The 24,150-nt window shown below is 31.2% G+C and overlaps 4 protein-coding genes across 6 annotated transcripts; 3 read left to right on the top strand and 1 right to left on the bottom strand.

The window, feature by feature from the left end:
* Nucleotides 1-4,359: 4,359 nt before the first annotated feature.
* LOC108325667 (inactive TPR repeat-containing thioredoxin TTL3) lies at nt 4,360-6,955 on the top strand. The gene is made up of 5 exons (XM_017558766.2): nt 4,360-5,424; nt 5,538-5,733; nt 5,923-6,095; nt 6,168-6,501; nt 6,602-6,955. The coding sequence occupies exons 1-5, from the start codon at nt 4,589-4,591 to the stop codon at nt 6,725-6,727; spliced, it is 1,665 nt and encodes a 554-aa protein (XP_017414255.1). The 5' UTR covers nt 4,360-4,588; the 3' UTR covers nt 6,728-6,955.
* A 2,010-nt stretch (nt 6,956-8,965) lies between these two features.
* On the bottom strand, nt 8,966-9,931 carry LOC108336987 (PLAT domain-containing protein 3). The gene is made up of 2 exons (XM_017573427.2): nt 9,781-9,931; nt 8,966-9,688 (listed from the first exon to the last, which is right to left on the bottom strand). Exons 1-2 carry the CDS (start codon nt 9,850-9,852, stop codon nt 9,197-9,199), a joined length of 564 nt encoding a protein of 187 aa, XP_017428916.1. The 5' UTR covers nt 9,853-9,931; the 3' UTR covers nt 8,966-9,196.
* A 5,140-nt stretch (nt 9,932-15,071) lies between these two features.
* LOC108325678 (NDR1/HIN1-like protein 13) lies at nt 15,072-15,952 on the top strand. Its single transcript, XM_017558777.2, has one exon. The coding sequence runs from the start codon at nt 15,212-15,214 to the stop codon at nt 15,950-15,952; it is 741 nt and encodes a 246-aa protein (XP_017414266.1). The 5' UTR covers nt 15,072-15,211.
* Nucleotides 15,953-17,423: 1,471 nt separating this feature from the next.
* On the top strand, nt 17,424-19,961 carry LOC108334867 (uncharacterized). 3 transcript variants are annotated; one of them, XM_052872112.1, is made up of 3 exons: nt 17,424-17,934; nt 18,182-18,933; nt 19,298-19,442. In XM_052872112.1, the coding sequence occupies exons 1-3, from the start codon at nt 17,647-17,649 to the stop codon at nt 19,308-19,310; spliced, it is 1,053 nt and encodes a 350-aa protein (XP_052728072.1). In that variant the 5' UTR covers nt 17,424-17,646; the 3' UTR covers nt 19,311-19,442. The 3 variants fall into 3 exon arrangements, with proteins under 3 accessions (XP_052728072.1, XP_017426289.1, XP_052728071.1); XM_017570800.2 differs by having other exon boundaries at nt 17,430-17,934; nt 19,284-19,961; XM_052872111.1 differs by having other exon boundaries at nt 17,433-17,739; nt 17,831-18,933; nt 19,284-19,961.
* Nucleotides 19,962-24,150: the final 4,189 nt, after the last annotated feature.

Raw genomic sequence — 24,150 nt, 5'->3', positions numbered from 1 at the left:
TATTGAAAAAAGAATTAACACCTTAAATATAAGTTATTCTATAATAATAAATATATTAAAACTACATTAGACAAAAAATTTAATTATGACTAAAATGTATCTAATGACATATACTAAAAGAAATAATTAATTTTTTATTTAAAAATAAGCTAATTTTAAAATAATTTTTAGCGATGACCATCGTGGCTTAAATTGGTTAAAAAATCATATGGGAGAGAATTTTTAATAGAACATTATAAAAAATTTATATTGTTAATAAATATATATATTATTTTTAAATAATATTAATCTAAAAATAAAAGTAAAATATATTTTTCGAATTTAATTTTATTATATGACAAAGTAATTACAAATTATAAAAATGATAAAATTAAAAATGAAAAAATAGTAAAAAATAATACTTTACATATAAGTATTATTAATGACTTATTAAATCATCAAATAATTAATATTTTAAATAAAAATTATTCTTTAATAATAAATATTCTAAAAATGTATTAGACAAAAACTATAATTATGATCAAAATTTATCTAAAAACATATATTAAAATAAGTAATTATGTTTTTATTTTAAAAATAAATTAATTTTTAAAATAATTTTTTTATGTATGATGGTTTAAGTTGATAAAAAAAAATCATACGGAGAAAATTGTGTTAGAGGACCGTAAAACAATTTGTATATATTATTTTAAAAAATTAAAGTAAAATACATTTTTCTAAATTTAATTTTATTAAATAACCCAGTAAATAAAAAATATAAAAAGATAAAATTAAAAGTGAAAAGTGTAGAAAATAATTAATACTTTCATATAAAAGTTATTCTTTAATACTTTATTAAATACCAAGTAATTAAAATTATAAAAAGATAAAATTAAGATGGAAAAAAATAGTATAGTGCAAAGAAATTAATATTTTAAATATAATTTATTTTTTAATAATAAATATAATTAAAATACGTTTGGAATTATTTTTAATGATGATTAAAATGTGTCTAATGACACACATTAAAGAAATAATTATTTATTTATTTTAAAAATGAAAAAAAAATATTAAAATAATTTTTAAAAATGCATATTATGGATTAAATTGATTAACAAAATTATTCCAACTTTATAGATAATTGTCATTTTAGAGATTAATATAAAAATTTTAAATTTGAGAAACTAATAATTTTATTTAAGAGCAAAAATAATAATTTATTATTATTTAATCTTAGAGTTGAAATATATTGGTATTTTTACGGTAAACCATATTAAAAATAAATTAAATGGATAAAAGAGGAAAATAACTTTTTAGGAAAAAAATTTAAATAATAGTATAAATCATAAAAAGATAAAATTAAAAATGAAAAAATATTATAAAAAATTTATAATTTAAATATAAGGTATTATTTAATTTTTTATTAAAATAACAATTAATTAGAAGTTATAAAAGGGTAAAATTAATAATAAGATAGGAAAATTAATTTAAAAATAAAAAGGATAAAAAAGTAAAATAAATTTTATGCATAGAAAAAAATATAAATAAAAATATAACAATTTCCATACACATATGTCAACAAAATAAAAATAAAATTAAAAATATCAAATGACTAAAACTATTAAATTTTAGAACCAACAAAAAAAATATTTAATAAAGTAAATTTCTTAATATATTCTTTTCTTATATATAGTATCTTATTTTCTTATATTATAATATATTTCATGTTACTCTCACTTTTTTAATTGGGATTATATCTCATAATATACTTACATTTGTTTATAATATTTTAATTTTAATTTCGTTTTTTTCTCATTCCATATAATATCTCTATCGTTTAAACAGTTTATATTAGTTTTATTTACAAATTTTAATATCAACTTCAACTTCATGTTCTTTTTAGAGTCTACTAAATAGAAAGATAGTAAGTCTAAAATTATTATAATACCAATTACATTTATTATATTTAAAACTAAAATCATTGTTATATCATTAACATTTATTTCTTCATTAATTTAATAGTAATATTTATAACAATATAGTGTAATTCAAACCTTAGCCATGAAATAAAATGTGAATAAACAGTCACTTACTTCATCATTTACTATAAAAAAATTACCATTATCTTTTTATCATATCTCGTTACTATTTTATTATATATTTTAGGCTTAAACCCTCCCTTTGTCCTAATTTTTGTATGGAAATTTCAGTTCAATTCTAATTTTTTTCAACTGTCTCAATTGAGTCTATATATTTATAAAATACCTCAATTGAGTTCAAATATTTACAAAATTGAACCAATTTTGCCCTAACCATTAAGTTGTCACAAACGGTATTAAAATGTGCTAAGGTGGATATGCTGAGATGGATATTTTATTAAAAATAAAATGTTGTGAGTGACATGGAATTTAATAAATTAAAAAAAATTAGAAAAATTATACCATTTGAAAGCTCTTTGTTTCTTGTGGGTGGATGAAGGCAAACCTTGCTCTCTTTCTCGAGAAACAACTTGTTGTCTCCATCACCACTAACCTCCACACTGCATTTCCTCTTATTTTTATCACTTCTTCTCTTTCTTTTTCATCACTGTTTCATAGAACTCAAGTAGGAAGCCATAGCCATATTGAAAGCATATTTTCATTTAATTTTTTTTTTCTGTTTTATCCTGTTTTATCCTTCGACGCTAACCACTCCTTTACTCTGAAGAAATATTGAAAGCATATTTTCATTTAATTTATTTTTTTTCTCGTAATTATTATTTTCTTGAAGAAAAGTGTACAATCTGTTTCCATGGAGCCTGCCACAGGGAAGCGAGCCTTACTCAGAAATGTTTTGACACCGTTACTCATCATCGGCCTTCTCATCGTCACCGTAAGGTTTGCTTACGCCATCACCCTCGCTGGAGAGTCCTGCACCCTCGACGACTTCTGCTTCTTCTCCTCGGAGGTTTGCTCCGCCTCCGTCGTCACGACGACACCCGAGCGCTACGCCAGCAAGGATTGGATCAACATCATTCGGTTTTACTCGTCTATGTTCCAGGAAATCCGCCAGTCCATCCCAAGCCTGAGAACTCCACGGTCATCCATCACCGCAACCTCTATGGCTGCTCCGTTTGCAGCAACCACCCACAGCCACTCCGAACCAGGACCTTAAAACGCATAAAAGCCCAAAATTTTCTCAAAATATAACCCTCAATTCTAGAGACGAATCTCATATCGCACCCATCAACCTTAATCGAACCACAAGAACGTGGAAAATCCAATTTCAAATGAATGAAACCCTACATCTAAAGTTGTAGAAGAAATCAGATGATCGAACAGAAAAACCTCCAAATCTTTAGAACAACTGAAACCCTAATCGCAATCTTAGAAGAGGAAGAGGATTATGCCCTGAATCAAAACCTGCAGAACAGGAAATCAAAATCATTCACCCAAAACGTCTCGCCGCACCACGAGAAAGGAGGAACTCTACCAGGCCCAGCGAAAGAAAGGACGCCTCCCTGAGTCGCGTCATCGCCTCCCTGAGTAGCACCATCTCCTCCCTGCAACTTTTAAACAGAACCAGCAAAAAAAGAGAGAAAGAAGAAGAACGTTCAACACGTAATAAAATAGTTTGACGTATTAATTTTTTTTTAATTTATTAAATTTCATGTCATCACTGCCAGTATATTTTTTTAATAAAATATTCATCTCAACATATCCACCTCAGCACATTTTAACGCCGTTTGTGACAACTTAACGGTTAAGGTAAAATTGACTCAATTTTACAAATATTTGGACTCAATTGAGATATTTTACAAATATATAAATTCAATTGAGACAGTTGAAAAAACGAATAAATTAGGACCAATAAAAATTAGGACCATAAGCCTATATTTTATAAGTCAAATATATTATTAACCAATAAATAAATATAAAAAATAAAAAATAACGAGTGCATACATACGGTCGGAAAACTAGTATTTTATAATAAAAAAATATCAATTTAAAACAAACATCAATAATAATTTTTCTTAAATTATTATTATTGGGTTGTTTTCTTCCATTAACTTTTCAGATACGAAAATAAGGTCATAGATTTGTTTACATATATGTTACAGCTGGCATGCAAACGTGCGATGCATGTTTGTCTTAGTTGTTGAGATGTAAGAAATGAAGGAGGGCATAATAGGAAATCTACCATTTTCCAAAATTGTCGAAATCCTTGATCCACACATAATCAAACAAGCAACTGAAACGAAACAAGAAACAAAAAAACTGAAAACTAACTATTGCATTTTGCTTTTAAAAAATTTACACATTTCTGCATATCCTCCCCTCCTTTCTTCTTCATGCAATTGCGTATAATCTTTCCAACTGTAAGGAACAGAAAAGGAAGCAGTTTTGTCTCCTAGGAACCCCTGCCGGATGGTTTGTATCTATGTTTGTACGTTCACCTGTTCACATTTTAAGATTGAAGCTTTTGTTGTTTCAATTCGATTTTACATGGTTTCTACCAATCTTTCATCATGATCAATCTTTTGTTCGTTTGTACCAATCTTTCATCATGATCAACAACAACACCGCCTTAATGAAGCATCCTTAAACACAGATAACCAAACCATTTGAACATGGGAAACAACTCCCTTAGTAAATGTGGCTGTGGTGGTTTAATATTCTGGCGTTCTACTCCCAAAGACAATCCCGACAATTTTGAAGAGGCTTCAAACACCTCAGACACAAAAAAACAACAGGGGAGTCGTGAAGGTGTAACTTCCATTGAAACATCTTCATCCGATAAACACGCAGATTCTTCACCTGGTTCAAACGCCAAACCAGTCCCTGTTGTTAACCAAACCCTCCAAAGGAACCATCCTAAAGTGTTACAAACCGAGGGCTACGTGAACAATGGAAGAAGGGTCCCTAAAGATGCAGTTGGCATTTCTGGTGAACTTGAAAGCATGTTTTCCGATCGCCAAAAGGGAAGCAACACCCTTGTTCGTGCTTCTTCTAGCAACGTGATGATGCACAGTAATTTAGGTAACCTCAGGAAAGGAGGGAATACCAACACCTATTCTCATAACGTCGGGGATTATCGGTCCAAGAAAAGCGACGAAACCCCTGTTTCTAATGGAAGATACACAAACCAAAGGGTGGAGAATGCAAGTAAAGGAAGCACGGAAAAAGTGGGTTCTCTATGCAGGGTCGTTTCTACTAGAATGGACCCCGAACAATTGAAGATAATGGGCAATGAGGATTACAAGAATGGAAGATTTCAAGAAGCATTGGCTCTTTATGATGCTGCAATTTCAATTGACCCCAACAGAGCTTCCTACAGGAGCAACAAAAGTGCAGCTTTAACGGGTCTTGGGAGGCTTCTGGAGGCTGTGTTCGAGTGCAGAGAAGCCATTCGAATAGAGCCTCATTATCAAAGAGCTCATCAGCGATTGGGGAACCTGAGCAAGAGGTATTCTCGCACAAGAAATAAACTGTGATTGTGAAATATAGTATACTTCCATTTTATTTCTTTCTTTCTTTCTTATTGGTGTTGTCTGAGTGTTACTTTATGGTTGGCGACAGATTAGGAGAAACAGACAAGGCTCTTTATCATTACAAACTAGCAGGATCGGAGGCTGACCCGGAGGAGATGGCTAAAATAAAAAGAATTCAGTTCCATTTAAACAAATGCACTGAGGCACGTAGGATAGGAGATTGGAACAACTTGATTAAGGAGGCCAGCAACGCTATTTCATCTGGTGCAGATTCTGCTCCACAGGTTTGCTTATGTCCTGTCCTCTATTACACTACACATTTCTAGGATAATAATCTCCACACGACTTGTCCGTCACATAGGAACTAATTGTGATCATGAGCATGTAATACTTTGTATTAACTCTTTCTTGCATGCATACACACATGCACTCCAATCATGCTAATATGACTCTGATTGTGGCTTTACCTGAAGATATTTGCGTTGCAAGCCGAGGCATTTTTGAAGCTCCGTAGGCATCAACATGCAGAGGAAGCACTTATGAAGGGACCTAATTTTGATGTTGATCAGTGCACCAGGTTCTTTGGACAAATTTGTAATGCAAACCTGTTGGTGATTCGGGCTCGGGTTTATTTGGCAGTTGGCAGGTTAGCGTGTCATTTATAAAGGAAGAAAAGAATGTGCTTCTTAATCTTCTATAACACTCATTGTTGTACCAGATTTGAAGATGCTCTTGTTGCAATTAATCAAGCATGTAAGCTAGATTCAAACAACAAGGATGCGATGAAGGTGATGATGAAGGCTAAAGCTGTGGCCAGGGCTAGATCAAATGGAAACGAGCTTTTCAAGGCATCAAATTTCTCAGAAGCTTGTGTTGCCTATGACGAGGGGTTAGAGAATGATCCATATAACTCAGTTTTGCTATGCAACCGAGCTGCGTGTAGATCAAAATTAGGCCAATTTGAGAAGGCCGTGGAAGATTGCAATGCTGCTCTTAACTTGCGACCATCTTACATGAGGGCCAGGCTAAGAAGGGCAGATTGCAATGCAAAGGTAAAAAGATGCACTCAAGTTTCCTTTGTTTATGAACATAATGAGGTGTGTTTTTAACATTTTTTATGTGCTTTGTGTTATGTTTACGATGCAATTGTAGTTGAAAAGATGGGAAGCTTCAGTTCAAGACTATGAAATATTGGTAAAAGAGTCACCGGAGGATGAGGGAATAAGAACGTCTTTGATGGAGGTCAAAGAGCATCTTATGCAACAGCGAAGGGAATGAAGGTATTCAAGTATGGTGGAGTTGTAGAGAGAATGGTTAGTACTTTAGACCCTGATTTTGGTGAAGAAATATGAGAAGTGATGCGTGACAAAGGAAAATGACCCTACTGTGCTTGTAATGTGAAGGATGATAGATAAGCAAACTTATGGTGAATGATCAATTATCAATTCCTTTGTATAAAAAGGATAAAGGAAGTTGTGGAGGAACACTAGGGACCCATTGCCAGGGGGAAAGGTGCACAATAAAGTCTCACTTTAATTATTTCTAATGTTGAATCAATCGAGTGAAGGAGCATTTTTTTCCATTTTTATATTGAGATTGAACTTTGAATTCAATGGTTGGAGATAGCTTGGTATCCTCTCATGTTTTGCCATGGACAGATTGATTTTAAAGAAACTATTTTGTTTTTTAAATCAAGATATATCTACACATGTAAATTTGTTTCATCTCGATAAGCAAATTAATAAATTATACCCCAACTGATTTACACGTGAAACATTAATTTCTCGTCAGAAAATATTAAATAAACAAACGTGTAATGAAGAAAAAACGATTTCTGTAGTTAAAAAACACAATGCAAGTATTAGCAAAAAATAAAAACATATGATTAATCACGTGGCAAAAAGTCACATACAAGAAGTTATATCAACTGTTGTTATAATGTTTCTGTAAACTCCTTTACTCTTCGTCCTTGAACAACCAACCTCATGTTAATAAACAACATGACAAAGAGCAGTTGATGATCATAACAAACAACACAGTTGAGTACTAAATAATGTACCATCCATCCATTTTAGTAATTTTATTTTTTATAGGCTTAATCTCTGTTTTATCCTTTGATTAAAAAGTTTTAATTTGTATTTACTTAATGTTTTTTTTATTTGCATTCCAATTTTTAAAAAAGTGCCTTAACTATTATTTTTTTATTTATTATGTTAACATCATGTCTGTATCAATATAAGATTTTTTAAAATATTTTTAAATTTAAAAAAAGTTACAAACTTTTTTATTGTTCATATGTTACATTTTTTATGTGATACATCACGTGAAAGAGTAGTCTCTATATATTTGTCAATGTCAATACAAAGTATTATTGTCTTGAATTTAGTTTATATACATTTTTTTATTAAATTTAGTCCTAATTTTTATTCAAAATGAAACAATGTTGTTATTCTTCAAATTAAAACCAAATTTATTATTTATATAAATGTTATATTGATATTTTTTTTTATTAAATATGACTTTTTTAACCTATTACATTATATTGTATATTATTAATTCATATTTTTTTATAAAATTAAAATTAATTAAGTAAAAAGCTTTTACAAACAAAAAAAAATAAGCATTTAAAACTAATATATTATCAATATATTTTTTATAATTTTTTATAAGAATAAATTAATTTTAATAACCTTTATACAAAATAATAAATTTCTTCTTCTTTTAATTCGAATCAAATTTATTATTTATATAAATTTTATAATAATATTTATTTCAAAAATTTGTTACAAAAACATGATTAACAAAACAGGGTTAATAATATATAATAATGTAACATGTAAAAAAAATATTTTTGATAAAACAATATATATGACATTTATAAAAATAATAAATTTAATCTCAGTTTGGATATCGACAACATTATTTTAGTTTGGAAAAAATTGAAACTAAATTAAATTAAAAAGACATATATACAAATTAAATTAAAATCTAAACTATTGACATTAACATTATTCTCTCATGTGATAATGACAACGGCTTGTAATACAAAAAAATATGATACATGGATAATAAAAAGTGTTAAAATAATAAAAAGATAATATATTAATATGTCATTAAAATGTTAATAATTTTTTTTAAAAGAATGTAATTAAGATACTTTTCAAAAGTTTAGACCCAAATGAAAAAAAAAAAAAGATTAAGCAAGTACTAATTTACTTGTTTTTCAGTCCAAGTAACAAAAAAATTGCTATGACCTTTTATAATAGTCCAACTAAAGCTTTTGTTTTTTTCCAATATATATTGACCAAAGCTAATTTGTATTGGTTAATCCGTTCAGATGATCCGGCAGGTATGATGGTGTTAATGATTCTATACGTATTCCGTGTGTACATTAACTATGCTATCTTCGTGAATTAACTTGAATTATAGATGTAATTTTCTCTGTATAAATTCCATGTAACTGGTTATTTCTTATCTTGCAATCAAATTGGTTTATTCTGGAGTAACAGGCGTATCTGAAGCCTGTAAAAAGTTCGTCTTGTAATATTTTGAAAAGCGAATTCAAAACTTTCAATACACAGGACTACAATACCATAGCGATTGATACAGATAGTTTCCATTATTATTGAAAACCACAAAGAAAACAACGGGTTTTGAACCCTCAAACCCGCTTTTCCAATTCAAGTACTAAGGCGATACTTATTTTTTCGCGACCGTTGCCATAAACCTTCCTCATGGACGTGCATTTTAGATTGCAGATCTGGGTCCAGATCCGGATCTGGATTCGGATTCGGATTCAGCGCGCTCCGAAGCTGGCCGGGCCTGTTCCAAGCTATAGCGGCAGTGGTTCCTGACTTGCCAAAGCTGGTAGGGGGAGGTATCGAGAGCGAGCCACTCTTCCACCTCGAACTGTTCCTGAGAACAGGGTATGTGGGGCCCAGTGGAGGTGACTTCGACGTAGTTAAGGTACCAGCCGTGGTGCGGACCGGATCCGTCAGAAGTAACGTTGACGGCACAAACGGGTCCGTCAAGACAAGGTGCCTTCCCACTGAAGATGTCGAGGTTGCCGCGCTCGAAGTAGTTGTAACCCTTCCCCATCAAACCGCCCCACGCTTCGAGGTTTTTAATGTAGATGTAGTAGCCGTACTTGTCGTACAACTTGATCCCGATCTTGGAGTCGGTTCCACCCTTAACCACCGATCCGGTTCTAACGTACGCCGTGAACACGCAATCGTCATCCTGCATTCAATTAAACTTCCGAGCTGAGTAACAGTATGGCAGAGATTAACGAGATCGTGAAAATTATGAATAATTGCAGAGTTTTGTCTTACCGATCTAACTGTTCCCGCGATGCAGAGTGAAAGGAGGAAGAGGAGAGATAGAGAGAGTGTTGAAGGTGCCATTTTTGCGTCCCTTGGAGTGCTGAAGAAGAAGGTGTCGCCATCGGTAGTGATTTATAGAGGGGGACGCGAGGAACATGCTTCCACTTTCTCTCCATCAGGATATTATTAAACTACTATCACATCATTACATTACCTATAAAATACAATTGATAACCTTTTCCCTCTATTTTCTTACTTTGTAAAATTCAATCTTTCTATTAATGAAAAGCGTTCAATAAAGTTTTTTTCTATTGATAAAAGGGTTGGATAAAGTTTTAATTATGTTTCTTAATGTGAAAAATGTTAGACCATCACTATTTCATTAATTTTATAAGTTATATCATTAATAGATTTAAGACGCTTAAATTAAAATTATCAATATTTATAATTGCAAACCATTTTATAAGTATTTGAATTAAAACTTATCACATTGTTATGTTTTACGGAATTAAAGTATTTAAATCAACTTTTTTAATAATGAAAAGTAAATAAATTATTGTTTCGTTTTTAAATCTGATAGCAATCTTAAATTCTTTTTGTTTTTAAATTTGATAGTATTCTTAAATTTTTAAGACAATCATTTCATTCAAGATGTTTATTTTCAAGTCTAGAGTTTCATCATGTTTTATATCTAAATAAGGACTAAGAATATTAAAGAAGAAAAATATATATAAACTCTATTTAACTTCAATTTCTAACAAAAGCGGAGATTATTGGATAAATCTAATAAAAAAATGAGTTCACCGAAAAGAGAAGAAAAATCACTTTTGTTTCATATATATATATATATATATATATATATATATATATATATATATATATATATATATATATATATATATATATATGTTTCATTTTTAAGAAGATAACATTCTGAGGTCAATCACTAGGAAGAAAGGTGTATTTAAACTCTATTTTTATCAAAATTCAAAAAGTAGATGTTTGGATAAGTGACAAGATCGAAACAATGATTTTGAGTTAATAAAAATGTTTAAGATCTTTTTAAATATATAAGTGAGTATAAAAATGTGTTGTATATAATGAGAAATTACTATGTATTTATAAGATTTATGGATTCTATGAAAAATTTATATAATAAAAATAATAAAAAATTATTACATATATAATAAATTAGCATGATAATAAGTATAATATATTATATTATTTAATTAGATTAATCATATATTTTGTTCATAGTATAAAAAATTATTCATAATATCAATATGTAGATACAAGTTTTATAAGTTTTAATAAATTAAACCGCTGAAATGGAGTAGAAATATAAATAAGTCGAGTAAATTTGATCTATTGAAATTTGAATTAATTTGTAAGAAATAAAAATTAACATTTAATTTATTTAGATGAGTTCAATTTAAAAATTGAACTTATTAAAAAATTAAATTTTTATCTGATTTGTTTATAATAATTATTCGCATTGCTTTAAATATTTTTAATTTTTTTTAATCTTTATCAGTGTAGCATTTAATAATAATTTTAATTAGAGAAGTTATTTACTTATTAGAAAATGAATGAAGTTCAAACCATATAATTTTAGTATCAAATAATAAATGATTGTATAAGTCATTAAATTAATTACCAAAATCATTTATTAACTTAATGAATAAATTATAAATTGAATATTTTTAATAGTTGATAATGTTTGAACCAGTTATTAAAATTAGTGATCAAAATTATAAAATCAATAACCGATTTTGTGATTTAAATTAGTGACTGACTTAGTTACCATCACTGCATTAGTGTAGAGATGAGATTTGACATCGATTATTTTAGATATTGTGTTTCAGTTTAAGAACCGAAACATATCAAAATAAAAAATGATTTTTAGCTTTGGTTATGAACCAAAGTCCAAACTTTCATATTATGCTTGGGTTCTAATCTTTCTTTTTTCACTATTTAGAACCTCATCTTTCCTTTTCTATTCATCATCTTCATCTCTTCATTGAGAACTCAGTTCAATCGCAAAAATCAATATTTGAAAAAATCTCAATCCAACAAAAAATTCCAGTTTGCAAAAAATTCCAGTTTGCAAAGGTCAAGGCAACCAAAATTCAAATACGCAAAGATTATCGCAACTAGAAATTTCAACCAAGACCCACGTGGGTCACTTTTGCCACTATGGAGACTCACTCTCGTTGTGTAGTCTTGTAATAGAAACAAAATTGAATAAAAAAAATGAATTTGTGTCGCCAGTTTGGATAAGTTTTGGATGTTTTGTGAAATTGACTTAAAAGTAATTGTTTAAGAAGATTATGTATTTTGAAACAATCTTCAATTAAAAGTATTTTATACCTAATATAAAGTAAAATATAAATAAGTATAAAATTTGTTTTATATTTGAAAATATTAAACATTTATCTTTTCTAACAATTGTAACATTATGTTGTTATCTAACAATTGCAACATTGTGTTGTTATGCTTAAAATCTTTGTCATTATTTAATATCCTATATCAATTTTCATTCCTTTTAATTTCAATCACTTGAAAACGATTTTTTAATTCTTCAATTTCTCTTTCATAGGACATAATTTTTTTAAAAAAAAAGTTGATTTAAGATAATAGTGTCTTAATTGTTTCGGTTGTCTTAGATATATATTCATATACTTTATTTTTTTTTATGGAATCAATTTTACTCTAAATTCACAATTAATGAAGTAAAAACACTTATGACATGTACTAAATTTGTTGACACTTTGGATGTTAATTTTTTTTGTCTAATATGATAGAGTTTTATATATTAAGGGGAGATGAGTGAGAAGAAGAATGGAAGGAGAAGAAAGGTGGTTAGGGGTAATGTAAAAGCTCGATGGTGACACATAACAATGAGGTAGTGGCTGAGGATTGACGGTGGTGGAATAAGGGTAATGTGAAGGCTTGCAGATTATCGATGATGAGACGGAGGCTTCGAAGGTGATGGTGGTGGTCGAATTTAGATTAGGAGGTGGAGGAAGAAAAGAAAGAAAGACAAATGACATAAGGATGAGACCCTAGAGGATAAAGATGACCTGAAGTATTAGTGGCACGAAAATCAACTAGTGGTGAGGAGGAAAAAGATGATGAAATAAAGAAAAAAAAAAGAAAAAAAAGAAGATCCAATCATACATTTTATCAATGAATATTATTGATGAATATTTATCGATGAATGTTTGTTTCTGTCGATATATGTTTCTTCTTAATATGTAAATATTGAAAATAATAGTAAACAATAATAATGAAACTTAATATAGTAACTTATATCTATATGTGTTGATCTTTAATCTATCCATATATTTTTTATATTTTGTTCAGGTGATGATAATATGTGCAAGAAAAGAAATCAAATTTCTTTAACTTTTAATAATGCTTTAAGTTATAAAGAATCAATCATAATCACAAAAGCAAGTGGTAATAGAGACTAGAGAAAATAAAAAAATCCACCAATTTACTTGCACAATTTGTTTTAGTTGTTAGACCTTTTACCGATTGTATCAATATCCAATGTTGATACTAAATAACCCATACACATAAATAACGCATAAGTTACCCGTACATCATCTCTAAACTAATTTGCCACTTCTTCCTTACAACACAAGTATTATGAATATCACTTTTCAATATTTTGCACCTTATATTTTGAATTTTTTTTCTTATTAACCTACAATCAAGCGCACAGATAATATATCATTACTAAATGATCTTATTATACACATGTTATACTTTATTATTGATTCCAAAATTTTAGAGAATAAATCAAATGTACAAAAAAATTTAAATAGTTTTATGGCTAGTTTTGAGATAACTATTTTATTATCTTTAATTAAATATTAACACTAAAGATTGAAAACGAATCAACAATAATTTAAGAAGATAAAGTGAAAACTTATTCTTAAGAAAGTATATATATTAAAAGAGATTTGAATACATGCATAAAAAATGTAATTTTCTATAGAGATTAATCAGATTTAAAGATATACGTGTATTTTTTCTAAATTTAACTAATTTAAATCTGGAAAGCATGTGATATATTATTTTAGTCTTGAAACAAGTATTTGATATTTATTTATGAATTAAAAAAACATCAAAATATTTTTTGTATTTATGTACATTTCATTAAGGATGATAATAAAGGATGATTCAGGTGAACCGGTTCGTAAACTCATAATAAAAAGCGTGAGATGGATTAAGATTCTAAGTACACTAAGTCATATAACCCACTATCCACACTGGTTTAGGACACTGTGAGGTGGGCCACAACAAAGAGAGTTGCAGAGTTTCAAGTTTTGTCAATAAAAATAAACTCTTCAAATAAAAAATGAGATTGTTAAAAATAAATGACCTCATTTCGACATAAATATTAATTATTATTAAACTCAACAAACATTTTACATATTGTTACTATGGGCGTACATAAGACCGATTGGGAGTGGTCGAAACGCAGGAAAGAGAAGAGCCTCACAATCGTTCGGTTTTGAGAACAATTGAACAGAGTTAATGTGTAATTAATGTTCTAACGGCTACTGTTAAACAGTTAAAGTTTGTATTAATAACTATTAAGAGGTAAATTAATTAGTCAGATTCTTATAAACTCTATAAATAAGGGTCTAATGTCGAGGTAAACTACCTTGGACTCACTACTGAATTACAAAGGGGAAAAATTTTAACTTGAGCGTTAGAGTGTTTTCTACAAGTCACCTTCATACACGCGAAGTAGGAAGTCAAGAGAATGTTCAACATATTAGAACATCACTCGAGCAACTTTCTCATCCTATTTCAGCATAAACATACGTTATTATCACAATAAAATAAATTGCCCAAAACTCAAGTGTCACGTCTATTAAAAAAAATCTATAGTTTAGAAAAATTGATCATTCTATTCTCTAAATTTATAATCCCTTTAATGTCTTTTTACTGAATCATACAGTCTTGATAAAGTACATAATATTTGAAATAACAAATATATTCATAACAACAAAATTCAAATTTAAAAATATTGTCATAATTAGGTATAACAAGTTTATATAAAAAATTAAACAAAATAGTTCAAGTGGACACTCAAAGCACAAATATATGCATGATTCTTAATACACAGCAAAAATAGAAGAGTTGAGAAAACTAATTATGTGGAAAGCACTTGTTAATAGAAAATTAATTTTCTTGAAATAGTGTGAACACCCCCAACAAAGTTAAAGATGCCCTCATGCGTTGTGTGCTCGCGTTTTCCAAGCTGTCAGAACCCTCCTAATATCTCCTCCAACACCCTAAACTAATGCCCTAGACCTCCCACCAAATTGCATGCATGCAAGAGATCGTTGAACCACCAAGTCGCGTAACCTACACGGCGCGCGCACGGTAGCAACTTCCTCCTGCCACTGCTTGCATCACAATGGAGGGGCAAGCCAACGCCAAGGCTCTGCCGCCGCCTCCGGGCCGCTACGTCCACGAAACGTACATCGTGCAATTCCCGAAGGACCAAGTGTACCGCGTGCCGCCGCGCGAGAATGCGTTGTTCGTAGAGCAGTTCCGGAAGCCAGTCACCCCGAAGAAAACGCGCAGTGGCGGCTGCTGCTGCTGCGGCAGTCGAGTCCTTCTCACCGTCGCTCTCATCGTGGTATCTATCGTCGCCGTCGTTGGCATAACGCTGGCCACGCTGTACTTTATCTTCAACCCCACGGGACCCGCATTTAGCGTCGGAAATTTGGTTGTGAACAGCGGCGGCGGCGGCGGCGACAAGAACTCGCGGTCGCAGTATAGGGTTTCTTTGAGAGTGAATAACCCAAACGATAAGCTGGGGATCCATTATGCGGCAGGTGACGTGTGGCTGTTCTTCGAAGGGACGAAGGTTGCGGCGGGGAGGTTTCCATGGTTGGATCAGGGTCAAGAAGAATCAAGCTCGGTGATAGTTAACATGAGTGGACCCAGTGCACTGTTTCGCAGGGTAAGCAACAGTAGGGAGGAACCTGTGCCGTTGAAATTGGAGATGAAACTTGCGATGAGGATCAGAATCGCCGGAATCGAAACGTGGCTTATGAGGTCCAATGTCTTCTGCAACTTTGAGGTCTCCGATTTCGGGAGCAAAACCCATCTCTTCTCACAAGACTGCTACACCGAATTCAAACAATATTAAATATCTCAATCATACTCTTGGGCTAACCTCTTACAATGGATGTTTTGTTTCTTGCATGATGACGTCATTAATTTCTTTTTTTTCTTTTTTCTTTTTTGGTTAATTATTGCATTATGCAATTAAGCGATGTTGAGTTGAATAGTGAAGAAATCAAGATCTCAGAATTTGAATCCAATATATACTAATGTAGATAAATAAAAAATATTTTTAGTTATGAGTGTGTCCGGCGTACGTGCGTAGCTGCTAAAAAAAGGGTTAGACGTGGATTAGTCGTATGATTGTTTAATTTATATTAATCTGGATTAAACTATTAATACAAAGAAAAAGAATATTTGACACTAGTAACCTATTTGACCATTTTTTATAAATTCGATTTTTTTATTAAATTTGATTTTTTATGTTTTAGTTTGATTTTGATGAAAAGAAAATATTCTTTCAACTCTTCTTTTACACCACCCCTATAAAATATAATGCGACTCAAACTCTTTGATTTTACCATTTTATAAGACTTGACCATTTTTAAGCTTGATCATTTCGAAACTTTGATTGATTATCTGACACAGTTAACTCTTGATTCCACAACTATTATGGGTGTTTTAAATATTTTTTCCAACTTCTTAATGTCCTCTGTTACAGACAAACAACTACCTTTTATAACTCCATTAACTTTTTCAGAAGCCTTGCCTTGGTCAAGTGTTCCAGCTTCAAGTTTGGTCTGGTCAACGAACCTTGCAATGCAAGGCTCTAGTTTCAGCTTTGAGTATTACTAATAAAGGTTGTGAACGTATTTCATTAAATCCCCTAGCACGTTCTCTTCTACCTCTTCCTCCATCAATAATTTAGTCAAATCTAAGAAGCAACCACACGATCCTTGTCACAACTTGAGGATACATCATGCTTTGGCCTAGTATTTTATTGTATGGTTTGGCCTATTATTTCATTCTGTGTTTAGACCATTCTCTCAATGAATAAATGTATAGTGACTCTATATACTATCGCAAAATGATCTTAATTTTGAGATGTTTACATGCTAAAGTATGCAACATAAATTTCATGTGAAAACTCGTTAAAATAGTGTGATAATCACACTAAACCAGGTTTAAGAAAAAATTGCAGGGTGTACCACCATTTACTTAAGAAATATATACCCCACAACTTTTTTGACTATATAAAAACATAGACTTCTCCAACTTGTTCTTGTTTAAAGATATATAGATATAACCCAAAAAAACTATTCAGTATAGATAGGGCACATGGCTCAGAAGACTTTTGGCAGAAGAAGACAAAAGCGAGGGAATTTAATAACATTTTTCAAATTAGAACATCTCGTATACCTTAAACTATGTATATCCTAAACGCTAACCCTTCGTTAAAACACATGGTCACGGGAAAAAGTGTTAAAGAACCAAACTTTAAATCGATGTGATAAAACTGTATTAGCTAAACCAAAGTCAAGTAGAGAATAACCTAAACCTTATTCAAAATACTAATTAATAAGAGGTTAGGTTATTAATTTCTTCAAAGTTTTATAGAATGACGTGCAAGGCAAACCTTGTCTTCAGAAGGCAACAGTTCCGATCTGTGTTGCTCGCAGCGCAGTATCCATGTGTCCCCCAGAAGACACAGCAACGAGTTCCTGTGGCGTTGGGTTGTGAAAAGTGAAGGCAGAGGGTGAGAAGAGAAGAGTGATTAAGATGAAATCAGAGACAGTGACACTGGTGCTCGTGAATCTAGCAAGTATTATGCAGAGAGCAGATGAGTCGTTGCTTCCAGGAGTGTACAAAGAGGTTGGTGAAGATCTGAACGCTGACCCCACTGCGTTGGGTTCCCTCACACTGTTTAGATCTCTTGTTCAGTCTCTGTGTTACCCTTTGGCAGCATACCTCGCCACGCGTCACAATCGTGCGCATGTCATAGCTCTTGGTGCTTTTCTTTGGGCTGCTGCTACCTTCCTCGTTGCCATCTCCTCCACCTTCTTACAGGTTCTTCCTAACCTATTTTCACCTTCTACCCGTCAATTTTTTTCTTATATAGCAATAGTTTAGAGCTATAGATATCAGTCTTATAAATCAGAATAACTGTTTATAATAAATGAGATTGAGATACTCCTGTATCAGACACTTCAAAATGTAAAAATGAAATATTTACAAGTAATTAGGTAAAAGCTCAAGTTTTCCAATAATCATGTGCATGTTTAACAATTTGGTGCTGCAAGATATGGATTATCAGGTGGCAATTTCAAGAGGTTTAAATGGGATAGGACTTGCCATTGTTATTCCAGCAATTCAGTCCCTGGTTGCTGACTCAACCGTTGATAACAACCGTGGTATGGCTTTTGGGTGGCTGCAACTTACAGGAAACCTAGGAAGCATCATCGGTGGTCTCTTCTCTGTACTTATAGCCTCAACCACAGTTGCAGGTATACCTGGGTGGAGAATAGCTTTTCATCTGGTTGCATTGATCAGTGTTATTGTGGGAATATTGGTACGTCTCTTCGCTAATGATCCACACTATTCAAAGAGCAATCACGCAGCAACAAATGAAGCTCCAAACAAGTCCTTTTGTTCTGAAATGAAAGACCTAATGAAGGAAGCAAAGTCAGTGATTGGAATTCCAACTTTTCAGATAATTGTGGCTCAGGGAGTGTTTGGATCATTCCCCTGGTCAGGTTTGTCATTTGCCACGCTTTGGTTAGAACTAATAGGCTTCTCCCATGTGACAACAGCGACCCTTTGGACCTTATTTATAGTTGCTGCTTCATTTGGATCGTTATTTGGAGGGTGGATGGGAGATTTTTTATCCAAAAAATTACCCAACTCTGGTAGAATAGTATTGTCTCAAATAAGCGCTGGGTCATCCATTCCTTTAGCAGCAATTTTGCTGTTGGGATTGCCAGATGATTCATCTACTGCCTTCACGCATGGTCTTGTTCTAATCATCATGGGATTCACCACATCCTGGAATGCTCCAGCCACTAACAAGTACGTTTCCATAACTGTAATAGCTTATGTTTTTTATATTCAGAATTAGTGAGTTTTAAGCTGTGTGGAATTCTTATAGTAGATAGCTTCAAAATCCCTTGATAAATTACAGAGAGATTGGTGAAAGTGTTTTCTAGCATCCATACATTATAACAGAGCTAATACCAAGACATGCATTGTTCAAGGCTATTGTAAGGTGGGAGAAAGAGTTCCTAAGGTGTATAAGCTCTAATCAAGCATTTTGTCTAATTAATATGGGATTCTAGTTTTCTTAATACATTTTAGTTGTTGTTTAGCTGCTAAGAAATGCAGCTTGTTTAGTTTTATTTGAAATGTAACAGTGTGGACAGTCCAATATTTGCAGAAATAGTTCCTGAGAAGTCTCGAACAGCTATATATGCTTTGGATTGTTCATTCGAGTCTATTTTGGCATCTTTTGCTCCTCCTATTGTTGGAGTGTTGGCTCAGCGTGTTTATGGTTACAGACCAATCCCAAGGGGATCCTCAGATTCTGTGGGGATTCAAACTGACAGGGAAAATGCTGCGTCTCTCGCCAAGGCACTTTACACTGCAATTTTAATTCCGATGATAATCTGTGTCTCCGTCTATTCATTGCTTTACTACACCTATCCAAGGGACAGGGAACGAGCAAGAATGGTATCGTTAGTGGACTCAGAAATGCTCCGTCTACAACTGGAAGATGCCACCAACGAAGAACATTACCAAGTTTCTGATTTAGAATCAAATTGGGTGATTGGTAAGGAAAGTAGCAAGTTCCACATCGATTATCCAATGGAAGAGAGTGTGGAGGTAGATGATGATGATGATAAGAAAGTTTTTTTGTCCTAGTGTTAGTTCAGTTCTGCAACCAAACAGTGGTTCGTTGATCAAATGTTATAGATATATATTGGAGACCTCTGCAAAATGTCGGTACGATGTTTATTCCTTAATTTTTGATGAATGAATCATATGTCTCAAAATCCCCTGGCATGGTCATTTCACTTTATGTCAGGGGGGTTAGATCTGTATCCTTTATTCTTGAATATTTTGTCTTAGTGTGAATTTTACACGGATCAAGTTCAACAACACACATGATTCTTTTTTGGTTCCATTACATAGAGAAAAAAAGAATAATAAAAAAAATTATGATATAATTGATTATATTTATGAATATTTAAATACTATTTAAGTTTATATAATTATTTTAATAGTTATATTTTTAATCTTTTTTGTGTACACTTTAATATTATAATAAATAATAATTAATAAAAATATTAAAATAATAAACAAAAGGAAACAAAGTAAATTAATTTAATATTTTATCAGTATTATCATCCAGTCGTTCAAAATTCGATCCAATAATTAAAGATGGACATTAAACATTCAAAAAATGACCTAAAATTTTCGATACAAGAATCGGGCTTAAATCCAATCTATTTTTAGTTTAAATTTTATTCATAGATATCATTGTATAAGAGAATTGTACAAGAGAATTGATAAATGATTATTACCTTTGTAATCTTTATTTTGATTTATTCTCTTATTTTTTTTAAATAAAAATAATTTGTAACTATTTTATTTATAAATAAAATGCTAACTCCCACGGCAAGAAATGAAACTGATTTTAGCGTAAAAGTAGTCGTAAACTAAGTCAAAAGAGGATTTTATTGTTATTTGATTTTAGTTTAAGGCCTACAAATTTTTACGTGAACAAATTGGTGCTCAGTGTGGGGTCTTGGTAAAACTTCAACTCGACTATGTTGAATCAAGAATCAATGACCACTAGAAATACCAAGAGCGGTACCATGTAGCAAATTATGCAAATTAGGTAAGAGCGAAAGTCAAACGTAAACAACTCCAAGCTTTAGATTTTAATCAATCAACTTCAAGCTCAACTTGGACGGCAGGGACGCTTGCTTAAAGCGACATTCTAGTCAACATCCTACATAACCAAAAACTACTTTAAGCAAGCTAACATCTTGCTTAACCAAAAATGCTTTAATTAAGCCAACATCCTGCTTAACCAAAAATGCTTTAAGTAAGTAAGCATCTTGTGATATGATCATAAATGGGGCAACAATGAAGAGCTTTCAAAGTGACAACAAGCATAAAAAAGAGTAGAATAAGTTTCCTTTGGGCGTGTATTTGCCTTTTGATTTCTTTCTCTTAGTTCTTGTGAATAATTGCTTATAAACTCTTCTTTCTCTTTAAGAGCAAGCAATGTGGGACTATCCATGGCTTGATCTTAAAAAGAAGAGAACAGAAAGTGGGCATTCTAGGCGTGTAGGAGTTAGTGGCATAACTAGTTGTCATATTTTGAACTATAGGAGAACTAGTTGCCTTATAAACCCTTTGGAGTGGAGAGAATTGAGCAATGTGGGACTCAAAAGTCCCTAGAAGACCTGCAGCAGCTGCTGGACGGACTACACCCTCAAAAGTCCCACATCTCCTAGATCTTGCATCTTAGCTCACTCCAAAGGTTATATAAGAAGGCTTAGGGGTCTCCTTTTTGAACACCTTACCTTGATTCAATGAATTTGAGTTGATTTGCACTTTTGCAATCTTCTTTGAGATAGAATTTTGTCTCTAAAGTCCCAAATTTGGGCAGACCTTATCTTGTTCAAGCAAGTGGCGGTCCTCCTCTTGATGCTTATCTTGGAAGCTTGTTCAAGTGGTGCATCTTCAATTCCTAAGTTTCCTTTTCTCTAATCTCTTCCATTTTAATTTCTTTCCCATTCTCTTAAATGTCATTTAGTATATTCTCTCTAGGTATGCACTTCCCCATCATCTTGTGTAACCAAAAACTATTTTAAGCATGATGTATCCTACAATACAAAGTTTAATTCAAGCATGTGGTATTTAGTGCTACAAAAGATCCATATCAAAGGTATATTATAGAAACTCATTCAAAATAATAATATTCATAAAGGTTTAATGTGACTATGTATTTAAATACAATATGAACTTTGTTTAAGTTTATCTTGAATGATTGATAATCATGAGTTAAGGGCTCGGTGTTTATGCTCATTGGATTCAACCCGAGGTATGTTTAGTAAAGCTTAAAGTTTTACTAAATGTTTGATATTCGTGAGTTAAGGACTCAAGGTTTGTTTGTATTGGGATTCAACTACATGACCATGTTTTGCAAATTCTTAATGTTTGATAATTCATGTACTAATAATTCGTTATATGTCCTCCTTGGGTTTAATACGAGGTATATGATATATTAACTCGTTATTGAGTATATAAATGTTAAGGGATTGTATCCGAGCATTGATGGCTCATTATTTATTCGTATAAAACCGAGTTTCTTATGCTAAAGCATTGTATATTATATTTTTAGTGTTTGTATGTGTTTAGTATTCATATGTTGAAGGATTTGTTGTTTATTTAAGCTCCTCATATCAGAACCAAGGTAAGTCATACTTGAGATTATACATTATTATTTTAGAAATGTTTATGATATTTGAGTGTTCAGAGCTCCTTGGTTTATTTGAGCTCCTCGGATTCAAGCTCAGGCAAGTCATACATTAGATTAATGCATTGTTATTCTAAGGATGTTCATAATATTTGTATGTTGAGGGCTCATCAACTCTTTACTCTCATCAAATTTAAGCCGAGGTAAACCATACATAAGATTTAAGCATTATTTTTCTAAGGATGTTTATTATATTTGTATTATGAGGGCTTAAACAAGGTACAATTACTTTAATCTTTTTATCTTTGAAAAATTGTAATAATTAGATCATAATTAAGCCCTGAACTTCAATGGAAATCTTACCACTAAGAGGTCACAAATTTTTCATCTAGACATTTTAACATATTCAATTACTTTCCTTATTATTGAAAGGCCTTGGTGAAAGGTGATAACAAATTAAAACACAAGTGGTTACCAAGCACTATTCTCGACTTATCAAGGTTGCTTTGTATTTGATTTCACCATTTTTCTATTGAAACATCACATGCATATGATAAGTAAGTTTTCACACCTAGTTATTCACTGGGAGCTCATGAAGGTTGTTGAGCCTGAGTTATAAACTTGTCATTTATATATATATTTATCATTTGTATTACTTTTATTGTCGCTGAAAGCTCGTGAATTACCAATTTGACAACACAAGACAAAATAAATTTCAAGCTCAACTTAGGGTGAGAACGCTAGTTTAAAATAAGTAACTCAACTTGAATGGAGACTGACATAAAAAAGTAAAGTAAATCAACCATAAATTATTATGCATACTAGAAGATGGTGGACGACTTATGACAACCTTTTCTCTTAGAAATTGAAGATGCAAAGTTAGAGGATTGTATATCATCCCAACTGTTTGGGATTCAACCCAATAGAACTCAGAAATTTGATCTAAATCCGACCTGTTTTTAGTTTAAATTTTATTGATAGATACCATTGTATAGGATATTTGATAGTAATTATTATCTTTGTAATTTTTATTTTGATTTTAATTTTAGTTATTATCTTTATAATTTTTATTTTAGTTATTTTCGTAATTTTGGTGAATGAAATCGATTTATAACTATTTCACCTATAAATAAAACGCTAACTCTCGTAGTCAAGATACATAATTGATTTTACCAATGGTCATAAACTTTAAATCAAAGGAGGTTCTGATATTCTAGGGTTAAATATGTTTTTGGTCCCTTAACTTTCTCGAAAATTGGAATTAGTCCCTCTTCAAAACTTTAGACTAATTTAGTCCCCAAGATGTTTCAAACACATTTATCAGTGAACATTGAAGCAAAAATGTGTCAAACGGGATAAACAACTCAAATGCTATCATGAAATGCACTTAAAACATCAAATAAACCTGACAAAATTTAGTTAAAAGAACTAAATTCACACATTTTTAAAGTTTGGGGACTAAATTAGGTCAAAGTTTTGAAGATAGACTAATTCCAATTTTCGCTGAAAGTTAAGGGACCAAAAACATATTTAACCTGATATTCTTTTGTTTTCGGTTTAACACCTACAACTTTTTAACAGAATTGCTTCTATATTATAAATTAAAAAAAAATAAAGAAAATTTAATTTTATACTGATTAATTTGATTTTTTTAATAATATATGTATGTATATATGTCTATTATAATAAAAATAAAAAAGTAAAAAGAAATTAATTTAAATTTCAAAATGTTATAAAGTAATTTATTTTAATGTATTACTATTTTGAAATATAACTTTTATATTTATTAAAGTATGATA

This window comes from Vigna angularis, chromosome 1 (genome assembly GCF_016808095.1).
Source record: "Vigna angularis cultivar LongXiaoDou No.4 chromosome 1, ASM1680809v1, whole genome shotgun sequence".
Taxonomy (NCBI): Eukaryota; Viridiplantae; Streptophyta; class Magnoliopsida; order Fabales; family Fabaceae; genus Vigna; species Vigna angularis.
This window is presented reverse-complemented; position numbering and strand designations above follow the sequence as displayed.